Here is a 22389-nt window from a genome sequence, read left to right as displayed (position 1 = left end):
ACTTTTAAAATTTTGGTTTTAGAATTTTCTGCGCTTATTCAAATTTATTAAACTTAATCATAAGAGAACCAAATAACCACTGAACTTTGAGAACACAACCGAAATGCTAACTTAGTGTTATTTGAACTATAGTGACCTAGAATTTCTACAGTGATATATGAATATTTTGTCTGTCAGTTATAGGATTTAGCCCAAACTTAGAAATTAATGGTTAAGCTAGCACTATTTTCTATAAATAACATTTGACCACATAATCATATTTAGCAACTGAAAAAGCTTTTACTTAGATTTCATCTATACTTGCTGAAGTTGTAACATTTTACCATTTTTATCAGTCTTTTTACAATTTTTAACAGTTCTTTCCCTTAAAAGATACCCCAATAGATGTAAACATGACCCTTACATTAAGCATCACCAGAACAAACAGTTCAGAAATAAGAGAAATAGAAGGAAGGATTTAATTTTAGTTAGCAGACCTTAGATGACTAGAAATTCAGAGAAGTGCAGCACTGATGAAAAGCTGATCCCATATTGTGGAGCTACTGTCTGACACGCTCCTATCTGCTTTCTGCTGGGTCTCACAAACTCCTGTCCCTTTCCAGGCTGGATTGATGTCACCTGGGATGCTGGTGGCTCAAACTCTTACCGTATGGGCGCAGAAGGAAAATTTGACCTCAAGCTTGCACCAGGGTACGACCCTGATACAGTGGCATCACCCAAACCTGTTTCATCCACTGTTTCAGGCACAACGCAATCATGGAGCAGCTTGGTGAAAAACAACTGTCCAGACAAGACATCTGCTGCTGCAGGCTCCTCAAGTAGAAAAGGAAGCAGCAGTTCTGTGTGTAGCGTGGCCAGTAGCAGCGACATCAGCTTGGGTTCGACCAAAACGGAACGGAGATCAGAAATTGTAATGGAACACAGTATAGTTTCAGGAGCTGATGTCCATGAACCAATTGTTGTTCTTTCATCTGCTGAAAACGTCCCTCAAACAGAAGTAGGGTCATCTTCCAGTGCAAGTACCAGCACCTTAACAACGGAAATGGGAAGTGAAAATGCTGAAAGAAAGTTAGGCCCTGATAGTTCTGTTCGTGCTCCTGGGGAGTCTGGTGCAATATCCATGGGAATTGTTAGTGTTAGTTCTCCTGATGTTAGTTCAGTATCTGAGTTAACTAATAAAGAAGCAGCTTCACAACGGCCCCTTAGCTCTTCAGCAAGTAACAGACTATCAGTGAGTTCTCTGTTAGCTGCTGGGGCCCCTATGAGCTCTAGTGCAAGTGTTCCTAACCTGTCCTCAAGAGAAACATCTAGCTTGGAGAGTTTTGTAAGGAGAGTGGCAAACATAGCACGGACTAATGCCACGAACAACATGAATCTAAGCCGAAGCAGCAGTGATAACAACACTAATACTTTGGGGAGGAATGTGATGAGCACAGCAAGTAAGTGAGCTTTTCCTTATGGAACCCAATGCTTTTTCCACTCGGAGGGATGCAAAGTAGGATCTGTTCAAGTGGATTCTGGCTTCAGTCTTTAACTAGATCATTAACCATGTTAGATACAACTGTGTCAAATTTAGCACTTCAGGAATATGAGGTTAAGTTCTATAGAACTGTGATATTTTAAGAATTCTGATCAGGTGTGATAAAGAACCTCTTATTCTAAATAATAACACACTTCTGTTTTTCACTCTTCTGTGATAAATTGTTAAGTACGGTTGCAAGAGGAAATAGATGACTATTAAATATCATCAAAGTCAATTGAAATCAGAGCGTAATATTGGCATAGCTTTTACTTAGGTCCTGAATTGATATTAGCTTCTGAAAGTTTTTAATTCTAATTAAAGCTACCAGTGGGTCAAAGTAATTCCCTTGGAAAATAACATTGGGAGTTATTTCATTGCCTGTTTCACTTATTTAAAAAGCTAGGCTTAACATCTTGAAAAATAATAATGCTATAAAAATAAGAATTTTTAGTTGGATTTCAGTTGGGTTCCCAAAGTTGTTGCTTTTCAGCCTTTTAATAATTGGTGTTTCATGACCTCATTCTTTTTCCTAAATATACAACGTAGTTTTTCTAAGGTTTATATAATCCTCCCTTTTTGTACTAATTTGCTTCATTTTTATCTTTAGCTTCTCCTCTTATGGGTGCTCAGAGTTTCCCTAATTTGACCACACCTGGTACTACATCAACAGTGACTATGTCAACATCCAGTGTGACTAGCAGCAGCAATGTAGCTACAGCAACAACAGCTTTATCAGTTGGTCAGTCATTAAGTAATACCTTGACCACCAGCCTCACATCCACCTCCAGTGAGAGTGACACAGGTCAGGAAGCAGAATATTCCTTATATGGTAAGTTATAGTTTACAATATTTAGATATTTGTATAGTGACATTTTTATTACATTTTTCTCCTTGGTTATTTTTAACCTTTGATTAGAAAAGGATAATTCTCTCTTCTTACAAATGTGGCAGCTTCATATATGATGAAAAAACTCACAGTGATATGCAGGACTGTTAAGAAATTATCTGATTGTAAACAGACGTCTAGGAACTTTTTGTGTGTCATCCTTATTTTGCCGTTTGTCACTAGTGAAGTTTTATTAGAAGAACCATAATAACAGATATTTGATACCTTTATCAGAGAAGAAGGAGTGTGATAGATTAATAAGCTTTGTAAATTGATAGTTCCTGTACGTTGTAATGTAAGAGGAAAAACACTCCTGTGTGTCTCCTGTACTTTTAATACTCATAGAATGCTTCACTTCTGGCATGTCGTTAGCACCAGATGTGTGTGAACTTTTCCCACATCAGCTCAATGTCTTAAAATTGAACTCAATTCTGACACTACCTACCTACCTGGAGATAGTATCAGATCCCGCAGGTTAAAGTCTTAGTTCCACAACACTAAATCACAAGTCCAGATTGTCATCTGTGCTTCTGACTGACTGGCTATAAATTGGAAGTTTCCATGATTCCATCCTTGGGTTGGATTAATTTGCTAGAGTGGCTCACAGGACTCAGGAAAACATTTTATTTACTGGGTTACTGGTTTATTATAAAAAGGATATATAGGGAATTCCCTGGCGGTCCAGTGGTTAGGACTCCGTGCTTCCACTGCTGAGGCCCGGGGTTCGATCCCTGGTTGGGGAACGAAGATCCCACAAGCCGCATGGTTCGGCCAAAAAAAAAAAAAAAAAAGAGAGATATATATAACTCAGAACAGCCAGGTGGAAGAGATGCATAGGGTGAATTCTGGAAGGGTCCCAAGCACAGGAACTTCTGTCCCCATGGAGTTTAGGGACCCTCCTGGTCTGTCAGTGTGTTCATGTCCACCAACCTGGAAGCTTTCTGAACCCCAGTCTTTTGGGGTTTTTTTTGAGGCTTCATGATTTAGGCACCATTAATTAAATTATTGGCCATTGGTGACTCAACCTCCAGCTCCTCTCCTCAGAGGTCTAAGGGGTGGGATGAAAGTTCCAACCCCTCTACTTGTGGTTGGTTCCACTAACAACCAGTTCCATCCTTAGATCACCTTAGGGCTTTTTAAAAGTCTCATCAAACCAACTCTGGTTATGAATAACAAAAGACACCTCTATTGCTCTTATCTCTTAGGAAATTCCAAGAGTTTTAGGAACTCAGTGCCTAGAACATAGGTGAAGACCAAATTTATTTTATTGTAAATCACAATATCACAACTATTACCAAAGTCTTTTGGAAATTATTCTTTATTTAGGTAACATTTGAATTTTTTTCAGATGAATTAATTTTTGCTTAGGGGTTTTATACATTATTATAGCTTCCATGGTATGTAGTCAGTGATAAAACCATTTGATTCAATTAAAATATATGTTTTTGATCATCTTATTTTATCTTACTAGAAAAGTAAAACTTTTTATAGAAAGGAAATATAGAAGCAGATAAAATCATCTAGTTCATACCTTCCAGAGGCAACCACTGTTGTCATTTAATACATATCATTTGATATATATGTTCTTTTTGTTTTTTTAAACAAAAAGGAATTCTGTCCTTTGCAGAAAGCTCTTTTCACTCAGTACATTGTGAAATATTTTCATATTGTTCGATGAGTTTCTACAGCATATGAAATGGCTGCCAAATATTCCTCTGTTTGTATGATCATTATTTAATAAATCCCTCATTTTGGATATTTAAGCTACAGCTTTTCATTACCATCAACACTGTTATGAATGAGCACCCTTGAATTGTATTTTTGTGCATTTCCTTAGGGTAAATTCCTATTGTTTTAGAATACCTTTTATCATACATCCTTGATCACCTGTTCTTTTTTCAAAATTACTTTTGTTAATTTAAAATAAAAGACAATTTATATGAAGATATATTTTAAGTACTATTTTATGTATACATCATTTTAATAAGTTTTCCTCTTCTTTTCTGAGACTGGCCTCTCCTATTCCAAGCCAGGAATTGCATCTGATGTTCTATGGTTTTAGGAAAAGTATTACATCTCTCTGTTTCTACTTTAGCTATTAAATATGTATATGGTAAAATGATGATGATTGTTACACCAAAGTATTGTAAATTCACTGAATAAACTTTTCTACTTTTGTTTTTCTCATGGAGGCCTTCTGCTTCTCCCTGTTAATATGTTAACTTTAAGCTTTAGTTCTAAATCATGTGAAGGTTAAGAAAGTTGTGGGTATGCTAGTGGGAAAGAATATTGAAGAGTTAGGGCTGCTGGTTGCCTTTTAAAAATTATTCTTTGGTGGTTAAAATTTCCTTTTCTACATTTCTAAAACTGGAGGACTCTTTGAGTGCTGCTATATGAAGGATCAGAGTAACATCTGCCTTATAAAATAATTTCTATATATGCAAACTTTGAGGGACATGATTTGATTCTGTAATATGGTCAAATGTATAAAATAAGGAGTTTTTTGAAAATATATGTATATGTAATATTCTTATACTCTGATAAAAAAAGGGAAGATGAGTTAAACCTCTGACTTCAGTGAAGTGTAACATATAGGAGGTGGAATTTATATATACCTACATATTTTTTTTCCTTTAAAAATAAACCAAAAAGTAGAATTGATTTATTTTGTATACTACCACATCATGTTCATGAGAACCACTACCTAAATTGCAGGATGGCACTTTACGTATGTTAGGGGTAATATATTTTGTCAAATTTAAGATGCCATTAATTATGATTATCTTATGTCACTAAGGAAAAAATGTTGCCAATTTAGCATTTAGCTGTGAATATTCTGAAATCAGAATATGTCTTACAAGCAATGGCAAGTGACAGTAAAAGGCATTGAATTTTTAGTCCTATATAATTATTAGACTTAAAAAATTAGATTTGGTTCAGAAATTTACAAATGCAAGTTTCTACTAAATAATTATAAATTGTTTTCTGGATGTTCTTTTGGAATATAGAGTATATACTACCATACTGTCTTCTTATCCATAGAAGTTTTTTAAATTCCAGATCCAGTAAAAACTTACCTTGTTTTAGACCCATTATTCCTCTTTTTGTTTTCAGTTCCTGTGGGGAACAGTTTCTCAGCATCTTCATTGATGTGGGGCAATGTAAATTTGACCTTCTCTTTACCGAAGGGTGAAGGGAAGAGATCCTAAGAAGGAGGGAGACAAAAGGGATTCAAGTTTATTGAACTTTTTTCTGTGCTAGATAATTTGCATAATATGAAAAATGGTACCTAACATTATTCCATAGTAAATAGACATTATCTTTAAGTAGTCATTATCATTAAGTATCTCCCCAGTCACATAGATAAACTCAGGTCTCTCTGATCGACTTAATTCTGTTCTTTTCCCTTGTAAGATCTTTCACAGTTTATATTTATGTATTCATTTGTTTACCTTTAAATGCCTCTCTGCCCTGTAAACTCCATGGGGGCTCAGACCCAGTTTAGTTTGTTTACAACTGCATATACCTGGTGGCTAACGGAATTCGTGGCACATAATAGGTACTCAACAGATAATTGTTGACAGAGCGAATGATTCCAGTGTTCACTTTCCACCGTTTTATGTTTCCTGTGACTTGTGCAGAGAATAATGATAGGATTGTTTTTATTTTTTAACATACCCCATATTGTTGACCTTTTTAAAAATGATTTTGTAGATACAGACTTAGTTTATCACCATCCTTTATCCCATGTTGTTTTCTGCCATGCTTGTGACTATTTACCATTGTTACTCATCCTTTACGTGTGGTGGTAGAAGAGTGTCAGTACTAGATGTGGCCTTTATACTTGTCCCTTTGGAATTTTACCTTTGTATTATAAAATCAATACGCGGGGCTTCCCTGGTGGCGCAGTGGTTGAGAGTCCGCCTGCCGATGCAGGGGACACGGGTTCGTGCCCCGGTCCAGGAAGATCCCACATGCCACAGAGCGGCTGGGCCCGTGAGCCATGGCCGCTGAGCCTGCGCATCCAGAACCTGTGCTCCTCAATGGGAGAGGCCACAACAGTGAGAGGCCTGCATACCGCAAAAAAAAAAAAAAGAAAAATCAATATGCAAAGTTACTTTGTTATGCTTTGTTAATTCTGTTAAGAGGAAGATCGTTGGCTTTGTTTTCTAGATTTCCTTGATAGCTGCCGTGCCAGTACTCTGCTAGCTGAGCTAGATGATGATGAGGACTTGCCGGAGCCAGATGAGGAAGATGATGAAAATGAAGACGACAATCAGGAGGACCAAGAATACGAGGAGGTTATGGTAGAGAGAGTCCCCCATTCTCTCAACTAAGACAGGATGTTAATAACTGAAATGAGGAGAGGAAAAGCAAAGTCCTGGTTAAACTTTGAAGCAAGCGATATGGCACCAGTATGAAAAATGTGGTTAATTAAGAAAAGCACTTTTAATCTGAGCATTTATGACATTTTTTGAAAGAAAATAAATTGGTCATAGTTGAAAAACACTACGTCACATCTGATGTTTTCACAGGTTTTAAAGTGTGAAGAACTGCACTAATCCTAAAGAATACAATTTTCATGGTTCTTCCACAATAGTTATACTTAGAAATTTTTGGTACCTACTGTTTTGTAAGCAGTATCTGCATGTTATCTCATCAGTCCTTACACAGAACCTATGAGACAGAGACACAGAAAACATCATTTGCCCTTATTATTTAGAGTTAAGTAGAAAAGTAGGACCCAAGCTTAGGCAGTATGATCCAGAAATCTTAGTGTTTGATAACTGTGATTGTCTTCAAATTGAACTATTGCCTGAAAATGCCTTTTATTTTAACTTTATTTCCCTTTATAAAACGTTACTAGATTAAAACATGTTTTTTCATAAGTTGAGTTATAATGGGGTGGAGAACTCCAAAAAATGCTTTTAGTATATCTTGTTTAGAAAACATATAGAATATTAGCACGTTTCTTGTGAAGGTTAGTATATGATGCATGATGAATTTAAAGCATTCACTTTGTAACTTTTATGTACATGGCTAATGAATATGAAGTTTTCTAATGACAGTTTTGGTAATATAGGTTTATAGTTCAGGTCAAGGCTGAATAGAGATATATATGGGTCAGATAATTAGACATGTCTCTTTACATTTTCTGTATCAGATTCTGAGACGTCCATCCCTGCAGCGTCGAGCTGGCTCCCGCTCTGATGTAACACACCATGCTGTCACCTCACAGCTACCACAGGTCCCATCTGGAGCAGGGAGCCGACCTATTGGGGAGCAGGTAATATCTTCATGTTTACCTTCTCTACAGTGTATTTTTTTCCCTTTTCACAGTAAAGCACAAACTAAAATGCCTAGAAAAATGTACAGCAGGGGCAGGGTGAGGGCAGGAGCTACTAAATAGAGTTAACAAAAAGAAACTTGCCCAACTGCTTGGGTTCCACATTCCAGATAGAGTCCATGATTGCTCTACCATAATGCATACAGGAATTTCTTACTTGAAACCTGCTCATGTTGGCCTTTGGGTGGCAGTAAACATATACTAAAATGGTTAGTAGCTATTTTCTAAGTTTTCATAGTAGAGTAATAGAAGTATTAGTCTATTAACTAACATTTATCATTAATTAGGTGCTAGGCACTGTTTATGTATATTAACTAATTCGGTCCTTTCAACAACCCTTTGGGTTTTCACCTGAAAACCCAATTTTCAGGTGAAGTGATTGACCTTGGAGAGGCAGCAGTGAGCGGTGGCTTGAAGCAAGGTGTTAGTTCCCTGCCCAGGAATTGAACCTGGGTAGCCTGGATGAAAACCAGGAATCCTAGCCACCAGACCAGCAGGGACTAGAAGCTAGAAGCAAATTTTCCCTGGCTCTTGCCCCCGCTGAAAAATGCATTTCTTAAGGAGGCAAAAACTGTAAAAACAGGTACAAAGTTTATTATTAGAGACACAGCAGACAAGTGGGAGAGAACACAGAGAAACAGTTTGTTTAATTAAGACAGAAGCAAGGCAGAGATTCACACCTGGAGAGAAAGGGTGTGGGCGTCCCCCCTAAAGTCCCCCCTCTTTAAAGTAGTAAAGAGGCGGTTAAGTCATTTATATAGGGCAGTTCTTCCGGGCCTTTGTTTATCCTTAGCCAATTACCTGGTTTCTGTTTCCACACCTGCCCTGCCCTAGGGCCCTCTCCAACATGTGTGCGCTATTTTTTTCCAAGATGGATTCCAGCCCAGAGGCCTATGGGGGGCCTTGGCATCACATATTATGGGGTGGTGCCTCCTCCTTTTTGACCCCCAAGGAGCCTTTCTGCGCACGTGCAGTGTCTCCCTCGCCCCAAGGATGGGAAATATGTGACCTCTTGATCTTTACTCAAACAGGGATTAGCCCCTCTCTTGTCCCTGCTGTGACTGTTATCTTAGAGTGTCCTCAGGAGACAAAGCCTGGATATTTACCCTGTTTCTATTGTTATTTCTGTTTTGAATTACAAACAGGAGGCTGGTTTTAAATATCTAACCTTGAAGCCCACCTATCTCCTGTCTCAGGAATTGCAAACAGGAGGCTAGTTGTAAGTGTCCAGCCTGAAGCCCGTCTTTTTCTCATCCCAAGAAATGTAAACAGGAGACCAGTTTTCAATGCCTAGCCTGGAGCCCATGTATCTCCTGCCTCATGATTACTAAAGATCACACATAGAAGTTTTGGATCCACGATAAAAACCCAGACATTCTGGTTCCAGAGCTGTCAAATGTCAGTTTGATTTGTTATAAAGGTTAATTTCAATTAAGTGTTCAAAATATGGGGGGTCTATATGTGTACATTTAAGTATATAGATAATTATTATTTAAAAATTATTACATCAGACATTTACAATTCATTGATCTCTTTTTTGTTGATACAAAAAGTGAAGGAGAGGAGAAAATGTTCCTTAAAAAAACTTTTATTATGGAATTTTTCAAACATGCTAGAAGTAGAAAGAATAGTGCAATGAATCCCCAAGAACCCATCATTTGACAGATCAACACTTTGTCGAACTTGTTTGAACTATTTGCCCCATAGTAATTTAAAGCAACTTCCAAGCACTGTATCTGTTTTGTATGTAATTCAGTATGTAATACAGTTTACACTTTTTTTAAAAAAAACAGCCTATTTGTAAATAATTATACATTCACAGGACGTTGCAAAGATCGAAGGGTCCTGTGTGCCCTTTGTCCAATTTCTTCCAGTGGTTACATCTTACGTAATTAGAGTACAGTATCAAAACCAGGAAGCTGGCATTGGTCCAATGTGTGTGTATGGTTCTTTGTCATTTTATCACATGTATAAATTTGTGTAACCATCACTAAAGCTACTTATCTTTTTTTGACTTTTCATTTAGCTTTATTACCAGATGTGTGACTCTTGAAATTTTAACCATACAGTGACTTACTTTTCATAAACTTAAATCAGTAAGAAATTTATGTTATCTACATGTTTGGCTTATATTGTGCTTAAGAAATATGGTTGAATAAGAACATGTAATACCTATAGAGAGAAGTGTTTGACATATACCTTATTTTATAGATAGCATATCACTTTAGCAATAATGAAGGGTTTTACCTTTTAATGTTTGTACGTGGAATTTTATTTTAATAGGAAGAAGAAGAGTATGAAACTAAAGGGGGACGCCGGAGAACATGGGATGATGATTATGTACTAAAGCGGCAGTTTTCAGCTTTGGTTCCTGCTTTTGATCCTAGACCTGGTCGTACTAATGTCCAGCAGACAACTGATCTAGAAATTCCACCCCCAGGTATACTATATTTTAGTTTTTGTGATTAATTTTAATAGGTACCAAATAAAGTAGTACTGTATAGTTTTTTTTGTTTGTTTTTTGTTTTTGTTTTTGCGGTACGTGGGCCTCTCACCGCCGTGGCCTTTCCCACTGCAGAGCACAGGCTCTGGACGCGCAGGCCCAGCGGCCATGGCTCACGGGCCCAGCCGCTCCGTGGCACGAACCCGCGTCCCCTGCATCGGCAGGCGGACTCTCAACCACTGCGCCACCAGGGAAGCCCAGTACTGTATAGTTTTAAAAAGTAAGGTACTACTTGTATATGCAGGTTATAAGTAAAAGGTTTCAGGAGAAACTATATATCAGCCATGCATCCTTAAAAAAAAATACAGACTTTTTTAAAAGGAGCAAATTACAGTATTTTATTTTATTTTTCATTGAAGTATAGTTGATTTACAATGTTGTGTTAGTTTCTGGTTTACAGCACTGTGATCCAGTTATACATATACGTATTCTTTTCCATATTCTTTCCATTATGGTTTATTACAGGATATTGAATATAGTTCCCTGTGCCATACAGTAGGACCTTGTTGTTTTTATTTTACATGTAGTAGTTTGTATCTGTTAATCCCAAACTCCTAATTTATCCCTCCCCCACCACCTTTCCTCTTTGGTAACCATAAGTTTGTTTTCTGTATTTGTGAGTCTGTGTCTATTTCATAAATAAGTTCATTTGTATCACATTTTAGATTCCACATTATAACTGATATACAGTATTTGTCTTTCTCTGTCAGACTTACTTCACTTAGTATGATAATCTCTAGGTCTGTCCATGTTGCTGCAAATGGCATTATTTCATTCTTTTTTATGGCTGAGAAGTATTCCATTGTGTATATATACACACCACATCTTTATCCATTCATCTGTCCATAGACATTTAGGTTGCTTCCATGTCCTGGCTATAAAATTATAGTATTTTAAAAACACTGTGTTTTACATTTGTATAAACTTTAAAGCAAGGACTCATTTAAAGGTAGATAATTTGTATTCTGTTTTCTACTGGATCAAAATTGCTAAGCATTACTCCCATGCAGCTTTTACTTTGAAAAGCTATATAGTGGTTTTAGTTATGGCCTCCAGAGTCAGTCAGCCTGAGTGCCAGCTCCATCTCTTACAACTCTATTTTGGGTGTGGTAGGCACACTAATGGCCCCCTCCCAAAGATATGTACATCCTAACCTCTAGAATCTGTGAATATGTCACCTTAACGTGAGAAAAGAGACTTTGTAGATGTGATTAAGAATCTTGAGATGGAGAAATTATCCTGTTTTTCTGGGTGAGCCCAATGTAATCACCAGTGCCCTCATAAGAGAGAAACAGGAGGGTCAGAGTCAGAGGAGATTTGACAACAGAAAGCAGCAATCACAGTGATGAGGGGCCGTGAGTCAAGGAACATGGGAAGACTCTGGATGCTAGAAAAGGCAAGGAAATGGATCCTTCCCTAGAGCCTCCAAAAGGAACAAAGCCTTGCCCAACCCATTTTAGATTTCTGGCCTCTAGAATTATAAGATAATATATTTGTGTTGTTTTAAACCACTCAGTTGTGGTAATTTGTTAGAGCAGCAGTAGGAAACTAATACACTGGGCAAATCCCCTAATCTGTGTAAGCCTGGATTTCCTCATCTCTTATATGGGGAAAATGAAGTCCTTGTTTGATAAGGTAGTTACAAGGTTTAAATGAGGTGAGATATGTAAAGTGTCTAGCATGGTACCTGATGTGTGTCTCAATAAATGTCAGCTATTGTAATCAGTATATTATCCTTCAAGAAGACTTAAATGTTACTGTGGAATGTACTTATTACTTGATAAGAAGATACCTATGTTAAATATGAACATAAGTACAGTTTATAGTATAATGTGAAGTATGTGATGTAGTATGATGGTGAGAATGAGTATGAATCAAGATGTTCCAAGGTCCCTTCAAAAAGGAAAACCTAGGGCTTCCCTGGTGGCGCAGTGGTTGAGAGTCCGCCTACCGATGCAGGGGACGCGGGTTCGTGCCCCGGTCCAGTAAGATCCCACATGCCGCAGAGCGGCTGGGCCAGTGAGCCATGGCCGCTGAGCCTGCGTGTCCGGAGCCTGTGCTTCGCAACAGGAGAGGCCACAACGGTGAGAGGCCCGCGTACTGCAAAAAAAAAAAAAAAAGAAAACCTATTCTAGGGAGTATAAATAGGTACAGATTTTCGATAGAGTTCTTTAGCAATATATTTCATATTTTTACTACTACATATTGGTACTATAGAAGTATTGGCTCTGCACTCAGATGACTACAGAGGTATTCTTTAAAAATTGGAAATGACCTTCATTATATAACGGATATGGTTCAGTTAAAGTACAATGGGATGTCATGCAGTGTATAAAACAATACTTTATAAAACTATATCATGATATGAGGAAAATATTTCTGAGATTAAAAAAAAGAGAGTACATCACTAAATACGTATGAAACTAATTGTATTTGTGTGTGTATGTGTGTGTTTACCTCATAACAGACTCATTCAATGCAAGCGAAAGGTTGATACGTCTTTTAACAGAGCATGTGGTTTTCTCTGTATGTAGTAGTATTAATAATTTTAGTTTTCTCATTCATAAAAATAAAATGTTCTGAAATATACAATTCTCATGTGTACCCTAATAAAAACTAGAGATTCTTATCATATGTATAAATTCTTCTCTAGTACACTGTCTTTAACCTAACTGTATTCTTCTCATTTTAAAAAAACAAAAATATTGAGGCCAGGAGAATCTTTTTTTTTTATAAGATTGACACTAGCGATAGGGGTTTTTTTTAATATATAAATAAATATATTTATTTATTTATTTTGGGCTGCATTGAGTCTTCGTTGCTGCGCAGGGGCTTTCTCTAGTTGCGGCGAGCCGGGGTGCGTGTGTGGGCTTCTAGTTGCGGTGGCTTCTCTTGTTGCGGAGCACGGGCTCTAGGCACGTAGGCTTCAGTAGTTGTGGCTTTCAGGCTCTAGAGCTCAGGCTCAGCAGTTGTGGCGCATGGGCTTAGTTGCTCCGCAGCATGTGGGATCTTCCCTGACCAGAGACCAGGGCTCGAACCCGTGTCCCCTGCACGGGGGTGGATTCTTAACCACTCTGCCACCAGGGAAGTCCCCAGGAGAAGCTTAAGTAGCTGATATATGGCAGAAACGTTTAGATTTCACGTAACCTGTCTCTTGGTGCAGTGCTCTTTCTGGACTGCTTATTTTAGTGTAATTGTTTTTCATATCTTCCATATTTTTAGGAACACCTCATTCAGAGCTCTTGGAAGAAGTTGAATGTACTCCGTCACCTCGATTAGCCCTCACTTTGAAAGTAACAGGTCTTGGAACAACTCGTGAAGTTGAATTACCACTCACTAATTTCAGATCAACCATCTTTTACTATGTACAGAAATTGCTTCAGTTGTCGTGTAACGGCAATGTGAAATCAGATAAACTTAGGCGTATTTGGGAGCCAACATACACGTAAGAGATTTTAATTTAATGTTTTAAGTAGATATTTTCATAGTGTATGAGCCAAGAAATATTTTCTATATTTTGTATTATAGGAACAGAAAAGATTTAGTTCTCTTGGTTTACAGGAATAGATAAGAGCATTTCTGACTCCTGATGGAGAAAGGTTAAAGCTTACAACTGGGAGGAACTTTAGAAATAATCTAGACTAGCTCCGTATGTAATAATTGTTGAGCTCTTTGACTGGGATTGTGTATGAAGTAGTAAATGTTTTCTGTTATTTGCTTTGGGGTCTGTGAGTTAAACCTACCTCTCTTTGTTCATTCATTTATTCATTCACTAAATAATATCAATGACCTTGGGCAAATTTATTTAACATTTTAGTACCTCGTTTTCTAATCTGTAAAATGAGAGTGGTTGTGAGGAATCAATGAATTAATATATGTAAAGTAGATTCAGTACTGTATGAGATGTAGAGGGTGCTCAGTAAGTATTACCTATAATAATATTTGTTATTTAATAATATAAATAATTTAATATAATTTAATATTATAAATAATTATAGTCATGCTATGTAACTTCACTTTTCTTAGTTTATTTTTCCGATATTCTCTTAACGTCACTGATAATCTTAGATAATGTCCAATAAAGTAATCTAGGTTTTTCTGAGATAGAACAGAAGGTCTTCATGGCATTCTCATCCTTCAGTTTTTATTGGAATATTAAATTTGATCTCAACAGCCTCTTGGTCCTTGTTATTCTTATCCTTCTTTCCATCCAGACACAGATGCAAACATCTTATTTTATTTTTACAACAATGTATGAAAGTTATAAGATATGGCATATTACTTTATATCTTTAAAAGTTCTAGGTTTGATATATGCTTTCTTCTTAATAATGCTCGATTTATAAACCATAACTCTTTTTCAGGAATATGATTTCTGCTATTCCCTATGTTTAACAAATTAATATTTTTTCTTATAAATTCTCCCTGAGTTCAGTATTTCATGTAAGCATATAGCTAATGAATGTCCTCATTCATACATGTTTTTAAAGAATTGAAGGCTTATTAGAAATAACCACAAATCATTTGATTTATGAATTAACTTGAATAATATCTTCATATTTAGAATTATGTACAGAGAAATGAAAGATTCTGACAAAGAAAAGGAAAATGGAAAAATGGTAAGTTATTTTTAGGAAATGAGTCTTGCTCTTGGCTACTTAGTAAAAGAAAAACTAACTCTGTGTTTCAATTGAACAATTAAGGGAGAAATCAGCAACGTGGGATTTTTTTTTTTTTTTGCGGTACGAGGGCTTCTCACTGTTGTGGCCTCTCCCGTTGTGGAGCACAGGCTCTGGACACGCAGGCTGAACGGCCATGGCTCACAGGCCCAGCCGCTCGGCGGCATGTGGGATCTTCCCGGACCGGGGCACGAACCCGTGTCCCCTGCATCGGCAGGCGGACTCTCAACCACTGCGCCACCAGGGAAGCCCGACATGGGATTCTTTAGATTAGGTTAAATGCATGATCTTAAAGCTACCTTATGTAATGCATGTGAAGTAGCATAAACTTTATAATCAGGAAAGGCCAACATTTCGTTTTTCCTATTGTAGGGTTGTTGGTCTGTAGACCATGTGGAACAGTATCTTGGCACTGATGAATTACCAAAGAATGACTTGATAACCTACCTGCAGAAGAATGCAGACGCCGCTTTCCTGCGCCACTGGAAATTAACTGGCACTAATAAAAGTATTAGGAAAAACAGAAATTGTTCTCAGCTCATAGCTGCATATAAGGTATATATTGGCATCAAAACACTATTTTGATTGGGAGTGGCTTTGTGCTTTGCAGCTTTTTAAATATTCTTGAGGAAAAGCAGTTCATTGGGACATACTAAAAAAAAGAAGTTGAATTAACATTGTTAATATGACAATGCTAAAATTTCAAATATGGTTTGTGGCATTGGATCTAAATACGTAGTTTTAACTGTGGCTTTTACTGGTTATATTTTGAGAATTTTCTTGGTTTAGAACAAAGCTTCGTTAAGCTTTGACTTGGGTGATACTGTTTTTATTTTAAAAGAAGGCAGTTCTTTGAAGAATTCCAGCCTTTTCACATTAATACTAATAGGATGATATATTGCTTTTCTTGAAAATGATTAACGGCTAGTTTTCCTAATTGTTTCTTTAGGATTTTTGTGAGCATGGAACAAAGTCTGGGTTAAACCAGGGGGCCATTTCTACTCTTCAAAGTAGTGATATTCTTAATTTGACAAAAGAACAACCTCAGGCCAAAGCAGGCAATGGACAGAATTCTTGTGGAGTAGAAGATGTCCTTCAGCTTCTGCGTATTCTGTATATAGTTGCAAGTGACCCTTATTCAAGAATATCCCAAGAAGGTCTGTAAGAAGCCTTGTTTCGTTTCTGTGGCATTTTTAAAAGCGAGTCAGTTTATATTTTTATTAATTTTATTACTTTTACAGAAGGTGATGAGCAGCCTCAGTTTACTTTTCCACCAGATGAATTCACTAGCAAAAAAATCACAACAAAAATTTTGCAGCAGATTGAGGTAATAAAACCAGATATTTGAACTCTTCAATCTGTTGGACTTTGAATGTATTGCCTCTCCTTCCTTTTCTACCTCACGCCATGTCTCCTGTTGAGCATTGACTCCTTTTTGTCTTTTTTCATAATTGCTTTAAGACATTGTTATTTGTTAATTTGCAGGAGCCATTGGCATTGGCAAGTGGGGCTCTGCCAGACTGGTGTGAACAGTTAACCAGCAAGTGTCCTTTTCTAATACCATTTGAAACTAGACAGCTGTATTTCACATGTACAGCATTTGGTGCATCAAGGTAGGAGGTGTATCATTTTACATTTTTAGAATAAATGTGTTTTTAAATGTTTTATATAAGCTCAAAATGTACATATATACTTTATATCAAGATTGATGAAGGGAATATATTGTTTTCTCGTAAAGAGTTGTCGACATTTGGGAATTCCCTGGTGGTCCAGTTGTTTAGACCCCATACTTTCATTGCCAAGGGCGTGGGTTCAATTCCTGGTGGGGGAACGAAGATCCCGCAAGCTGTGAGGTATGGCCAAAAAAAAAAAAAAAAAAAAAAAAGAATTGTCAACATTTAAACATTTTTTGATTTCCAGTTGGATATAAGCTCTCTTGAAACAGTGTGGATTGAAGTACTGTGTTTTCCATTAGCTAGCATTTATTGTACAGTATTTAAGTAGCTTACATAAATTATTAGTTGCTGAAACTCCCAAGAATATAAAATTTAATGCTTGCAAATAGCTTTGATAACATTAAAATATATCTTCTGGCCATTATTTTTCTCTTACTACCATCTAACATACCATTTTACTTCTTTTTGTGTTTCTGTCTCCTTCACTAGATGAAAGTTTCATGAGGGCAGGAATTTCTGGTAGTTTTGTTCACTGCTCTAGCTGCAGTGTATAGCACGTTGTAGGTGCTCGGTAAACATTTGTTGAGTGATTGAATACCCAGAGTACTTTCAAAGTAAATGTAGAAAAGTTATAATTTAAATGGAGCTGCCTGTTGCCCTTAGTTACATTGTTGGACCATTTCATATCATTTACCAAGCATTTGCACACATAGCACTATAGGCCCGCTGTGATTAATGGCATCGGTTATGACTTTTATTTTATATGTGTGGGTTTGTGTTTTTTTTGTTTTTTGGGGTTTTTTTTTTTTGTTCAATTTTTTTAAAAAAATTTGGCTGCACCACACAGCTTGCAGGATCTTAAGTTCCCTGACCAGGTATTGAACGCGGGCCATGGCAATGAAAGCCCCGAATCCTAACCACTAGACCACTAGGTAACTCCCTGATTTTTATTTTATAGATGAGGAAACTGATTCTCAAAGTACATAGCTGATTGGCCTGAGAGTACCAAAAGCATTGTAGCACACATGAGAGTAGATCTTTCATCTTCTTAATCTTAATTCAAGATTCTTTCTCCCATCCTAGATGGGTTAACTCTGCATTTTTAAAAAGAAAATGTTTCAAAATTACAACACTGTTTCTGTGTTGGCTTTCAATTTGTATCACAGTAATAAAGATAGCTTAACCATTTTTTACATTCTCTGATTTAGGAAATGTTTATATTTTATGTATTATGAGTTTGTCTATATTTTTATGTGTTGTGTGGGGTTGGACCGCAGACCTTTATTTTGATCTGTTAATTGCTAAAGTAAAAAGGGAAAATATAGACTCAGTATTTTCTCAATTTGTTTAAGGAAATAAGATTAGTATATTTGATCATCTGATAAAATACTATTTTTAAAAAATTCTTAAATCTTTGAATTTTGTTGCTGGTTTAGTAGTACATTCAGCTGTTGCTGTATGCTACAGCTACATAGGTATTTTTCTATTTCAGAGCAATAGTGTGGTTACAAAACCGACGTGAGGCCACTGTGGAAAGAACAAGGACCACAAGTAGTGTAAGGCGAGATGATCCTGGAGAGTTTCGTGTTGGTCGTCTCAAGCATGAAAGAGTGAAAGTTCCACGTGGTGAATCACTGATGGAGTGGGCTGAGAATGTCATGCAAATACATGCAGATCGGAAATCAGTTCTTGAGGTACCTCTATATAGTTTCTTTTAGTGTGCAGGACTGACAATTAGAGAACCAGTCTGTGTCTTCCACCACATAAAAAACTGCATTAGATAGAAGTGTAGATGGATTTCTCTGCCCTCTGTGCAAAGGCCTTCTCCTCTGGCAAAGCATCTTTCATAAGAGGATGTCAGCTCACCTCCTCAGGGGTCAGGGTCTCGTGGCTTAATGAGCAGCAAAGAATATCTTCACTCATGAAGATATTGAGAGATGTTGTAGCAAATGGCGGTAAGAAATTCAATATATTTACTGCAGAAATGTTATTGTGGGCATTGTTGATTATATCCTATATACATATTATTCCTTATATATGAGAGACAAGAAAGAAATACCTCTCCTGTCACAGATGTCAGCCACCTGGTTTATTTTTGGATCACAGACTGATTATGATAAATACAGTACATCTCTAGAAAATGTATAAGGCTTATGGTTTTCACTTTAAAATTTCTGTGCCTGGGACTTCCCTGGCGGCCCAGTGGTTAGGACCCCGTGCTTCCACCTCAGGGAGCACAGGTTCAATCCCTGTCCGGGGAACTAAGATCTGCGTGCCGCCAGTTCACCCCCACCCCACCCCCCAAAAAAAGAATTTTCTGTGCCTTCATCTTATTCTTCTTACCCATATAGTCCTCTAACACAGATATTTCTCAATTATTATTATTATTTTTTTAACATGCACTGTGTGTTTTTGTAAGCTGCCTCAAATAATTTTTGGAATATATGGAGTATGGATAAAAAACCTTTAAAGTGATTGCCTAAAGTCAGAAATAAGTGGAAGAGTTTAGGTTTTGGTGTCACATAGACACGCGTGCGCACGCACACACACATAAATCTGTATACCATCATTTCCTCAAGCAAATGATATATAACCTCTTTATCTGAAATTTGGTTTCCTTTGGTATGAAAAGGACATGATAATTTATTTTGTAGGTTTGTTGCGAGAAGTAAGTTGATGTATGGACAATGCTCACCACAGTGTCTAAATATGGAATAGCGTACAAATCAAATTTCTCTTTAGAAAAACTGGAATAAAAACTTCTGTGTGGCTTATATTATACTGCTACTATAAAAAAAGTATATTACAGTAGGACTGGATTTTGGCAAGAATGGGATCATTAAAAAATTTTTTTAAGCTTACTTTCCCCCATAATTTATTTGTTCATGTTTAGGTTGAATTTTTAGGAGAAGAAGGAACTGGCTTGGGGCCCACATTAGAATTTTATGCTCTGGTGGCAGCAGAATTCCAGAGAACTGATTTGGGAGCTTGGCTTTGTGATGATAACTTTCCAGATGATGAATCTCGTCATGTAAGATATACTTTCCCATTTTGTGATTTGATTTGCGATTCTGCTTTTAGAAAGTTAAAAATCAGTTATGCTTCCAGAATGTAAGCCAGGTTTTCTGACTCTACTTTTATTATTGAATAATCCTGATACTATTAAAATGCTTTTAAAGGGTAAAATTTAGTCTATAAAACCTGTTTAATAAAATGTGTTTATAGATACTTTTAGATAGCCGAATTAAGATGTTTAATGTTTATGGATCTTTTCATTGTTTTTTTTGCATTTCTCCCTCTAAAAATTTAGGTCGATCTTGGAGGTGGATTGAAACCTCCTGGATACTATGTTCAGAGATCATGTGGACTATTTACAGCTCCATTTCCACAAGATAGTGATGAGCTTGAAAGGATCACAAAACTCTTTCATTTCCTTGGAATTTTCTTGGCCAAATGCATTCAAGACAATAGACTTGTGGATTTACCTATTTCTAAACCTTTCTTTAAACTTATGTGTATGGGTGACATTAAAAGCAATATGAGTAAACTGATTTATGAGTCACGAGGTGATAGAGACTTACACTGTACTGAAAGTCAGTCTGAAGCCTCTACAGAAGAAGGTCATGATTCACTCTCAGTAGGAAGCTTTGAAGAGGATTCAAAATCAGAATTTATTCTAGATCCCCCCAAACCAAAACCCCCAGCTTGGTTTAATGGAATTTTAACTTGGGAAGACTTTGAACTAGTAAACCCACACAGAGCCAGATTTTTAAAAGAAATTAAAGACCTTGCTATCAAGAGGCGCCAGATTTTAAGCAACAAAGGTCTTTCTGAAGATGAGAAGAACACAAAATTACAAGAACTAGTGCTGAAGAATCCATCAGGTTCTGGGCCTCCACTTAGCATAGAGGATTTAGGGTAAGCTTTATGTATATATATATATATATATGTATATATATATATACTCTTCAACCTAATGGATGAATAAATTCTAAAGCTTTTGTTCCTTTGTCTTCACTGATTTGCAATATATGAATATACAGTCTGTTAACAATAATAAGATGCTTTAGGAAATATCGATTTTTGATTTGATCCTTTGATTTGTTAATATTATATAAAGAGAGCACTCAGAATACCAGAATATAGTTTATTAATCATCAGACGTCTGAAAGATTATCTGATTTATCAAATGTGATAACTATATATATCTTGTGTAAACAGTCCAAAGCCAATAATATTTCGACAAATTCATTAGCTAATTGATATATATAGCCTACTTGAAAAACCTCAGAATAGTTTGCTTTGTATGTAAGCTTTATCCCCAGTGGCTGCATTAACTAACTCAGATGCTGTAGATCTTTTGATAAAATTCTATTAATTTATATACATGTAATTATTATACCCTTGGTATTTTAAACTGATTTTGGATTGACTACGAGGCTTTGCTGTCTTTTTTTTCCTTCCTTCCTTCCTTCTTTGATGGTAACATTGAGAAGTTGTGTTTCATAAGTTGTTCATATGTTCAAGGTTTGACTTGAGGCAGGGGTAAAAACAGAGCATGAACAACTTTAGTAAAAAAAAAATAGTTTCTTTTGCAAAAAACAAAAAAAACTTGTAAACATGTTGCTACCATAATTCATTACAAAAATCCATAGTTGATTAATTTTGTGCCTAAGGAGGAAGTAAAACATGAAAGGTGATGTTTCATGAAATGCCTGCAAAGCCAGGTTTGGTAAACAGTTGGCCAAATAGTTTTTGGGCACACGGTTTTGCATTTTAAAAGGCCCCATACTTAATATCTAAGCTGGTATAGTGATTTTGTTATTGTTGGGGGAGGTGCTCATGGTTTTGGCGGCAGTGTTTTAAAAATTAAACACCAATGGTAGCTGAATGTTAATCTAATCCTTTTCTGTCCTCCCAGTTTAAATTTCCAGTTTTGCCCTTCCTCAAGAATATATGGTTTTACAGCTGTGGATCTGAAGCCAAGTGGTGAAGATGAGGTACAAATTTTGCTTTAGATATATTTGTAAGTCCAGAAAATTCCTCTTAATGAGGCCAGTTGTACTAGGTGCTACTGAAATATTCCTAGATATTAACAATTACATTGACAAATTTTCCTTTGCAGATGGTAACAATGGATAATGCAGAAGAATATGTGGATTTGATGTTTGACTTTTGTATGCATATGGGTATTCAGAAACAGATGGAAGCCTTTAGAGGTAATTTTTAAGGTTCTTTGGGTGAATCCCTCTCCTTTTACTTTGAGACAGCTGAAATTAAGGTACTGCTATGCTCAAAAATTGCTAGTAATCTCTAGATTTGCCGTCTAGTTTTTTGTCTTCCCAACAGTTAGGTCCTGCAGAGTACTCAGAACAGGTTGGAACATTTTCAAGCTGTAGCATACCCTCAGCTTGGTCCTGCTGAGTAATGAGGGACCCACTTTTGGCTTCTATTTTTTCATTTGTAAGTGGATATAATATTGTTGCATACTTTCAATATTACACGATCAAGATGAGTTAAACTATGTTAGAACCTAAATTCTTCAAGTAAAGATTGACGCAAAATACATTGGACTGTTTATCACTTACTATTTTTAAAAATGAGAACATAGCCTTGGCTGGCTTGTATGACATAAGAACTGATTGGGAAATTATTAGAATTTGGCTACTGACCATAGTGTCTGAATATTCTCTCCCTGTCTACATTTGTGATAATAAGCAAAAATTTCTGTACTTAAAACCCTAGCACAGTTTTTATTTCAAGCTATTTTCATTTAT

At 36.5% G+C, this 22389-nt stretch overlaps 2 protein-coding genes across 5 annotated transcripts in view; one reads left to right on the top strand and one right to left on the bottom strand.

Annotated features, from left to right (window-relative positions):
- The window catches only part of HECTD1 (HECT domain E3 ubiquitin protein ligase 1), a 93509-nt gene that overhangs the window by 65570 nt on the left and 5550 nt on the right, over positions 1-22389 (top strand). Inside the window, exons 25-40 of one of the 4 annotated variants that reach the window (XM_032624369.1) lie at positions 603-1439; positions 2130-2351; positions 6582-6715; positions 7573-7695; positions 10039-10195; positions 13481-13703; positions 14822-14876; positions 15309-15491; positions 15886-16093; positions 16178-16263; positions 16422-16549; positions 18105-18306; positions 19506-19643; positions 19923-20530; positions 21534-21612; positions 21738-21831. In XM_032624369.1, the coding sequence (XP_032480260.1) occupies positions 603-1439; positions 2130-2351; positions 6582-6715; positions 7573-7695; positions 10039-10195; positions 13481-13703; positions 14822-14876; positions 15309-15491; positions 15886-16093; positions 16178-16263; positions 16422-16549; positions 18105-18306; positions 19506-19643; positions 19923-20530; positions 21534-21612; positions 21738-21831 (3477 nt within the window). The remainder of the gene's footprint in view (positions 1-602; positions 1440-2129; positions 2352-6581; positions 6716-7572; positions 7696-10038; positions 10196-13480; positions 13704-14821; positions 14877-15308; positions 15492-15885; positions 16094-16177; positions 16264-16421; positions 16550-18104; positions 18307-19505; positions 19644-19922; positions 20531-21533; positions 21613-21737; positions 21832-22389) is intronic. The other 3 variants (XM_032624373.1, XM_032624372.1, XM_032624371.1) reach the window with 3 other exon arrangements.
- The window catches only part of AP4S1 (adaptor related protein complex 4 subunit sigma 1), an 89196-nt gene continuing 69151 nt past the window's right edge, over positions 2345-22389 (bottom strand). Inside the window, exon 6 of the mRNA XM_032624398.1 lies at positions 2345-5613. The gene's annotated coding sequence lies outside the window, so the exon portion shown is untranslated. The remainder of the gene's footprint in view (positions 5614-22389) is intronic.

The sequence above is a fragment of the Phocoena sinus genome, chromosome 2 (assembly GCF_008692025.1).
Source record: "Phocoena sinus isolate mPhoSin1 chromosome 2, mPhoSin1.pri, whole genome shotgun sequence".
Taxonomy (NCBI): Eukaryota; Metazoa; Chordata; class Mammalia; order Artiodactyla; family Phocoenidae; genus Phocoena; species Phocoena sinus.
This window is presented reverse-complemented; position numbering and strand designations above follow the sequence as displayed.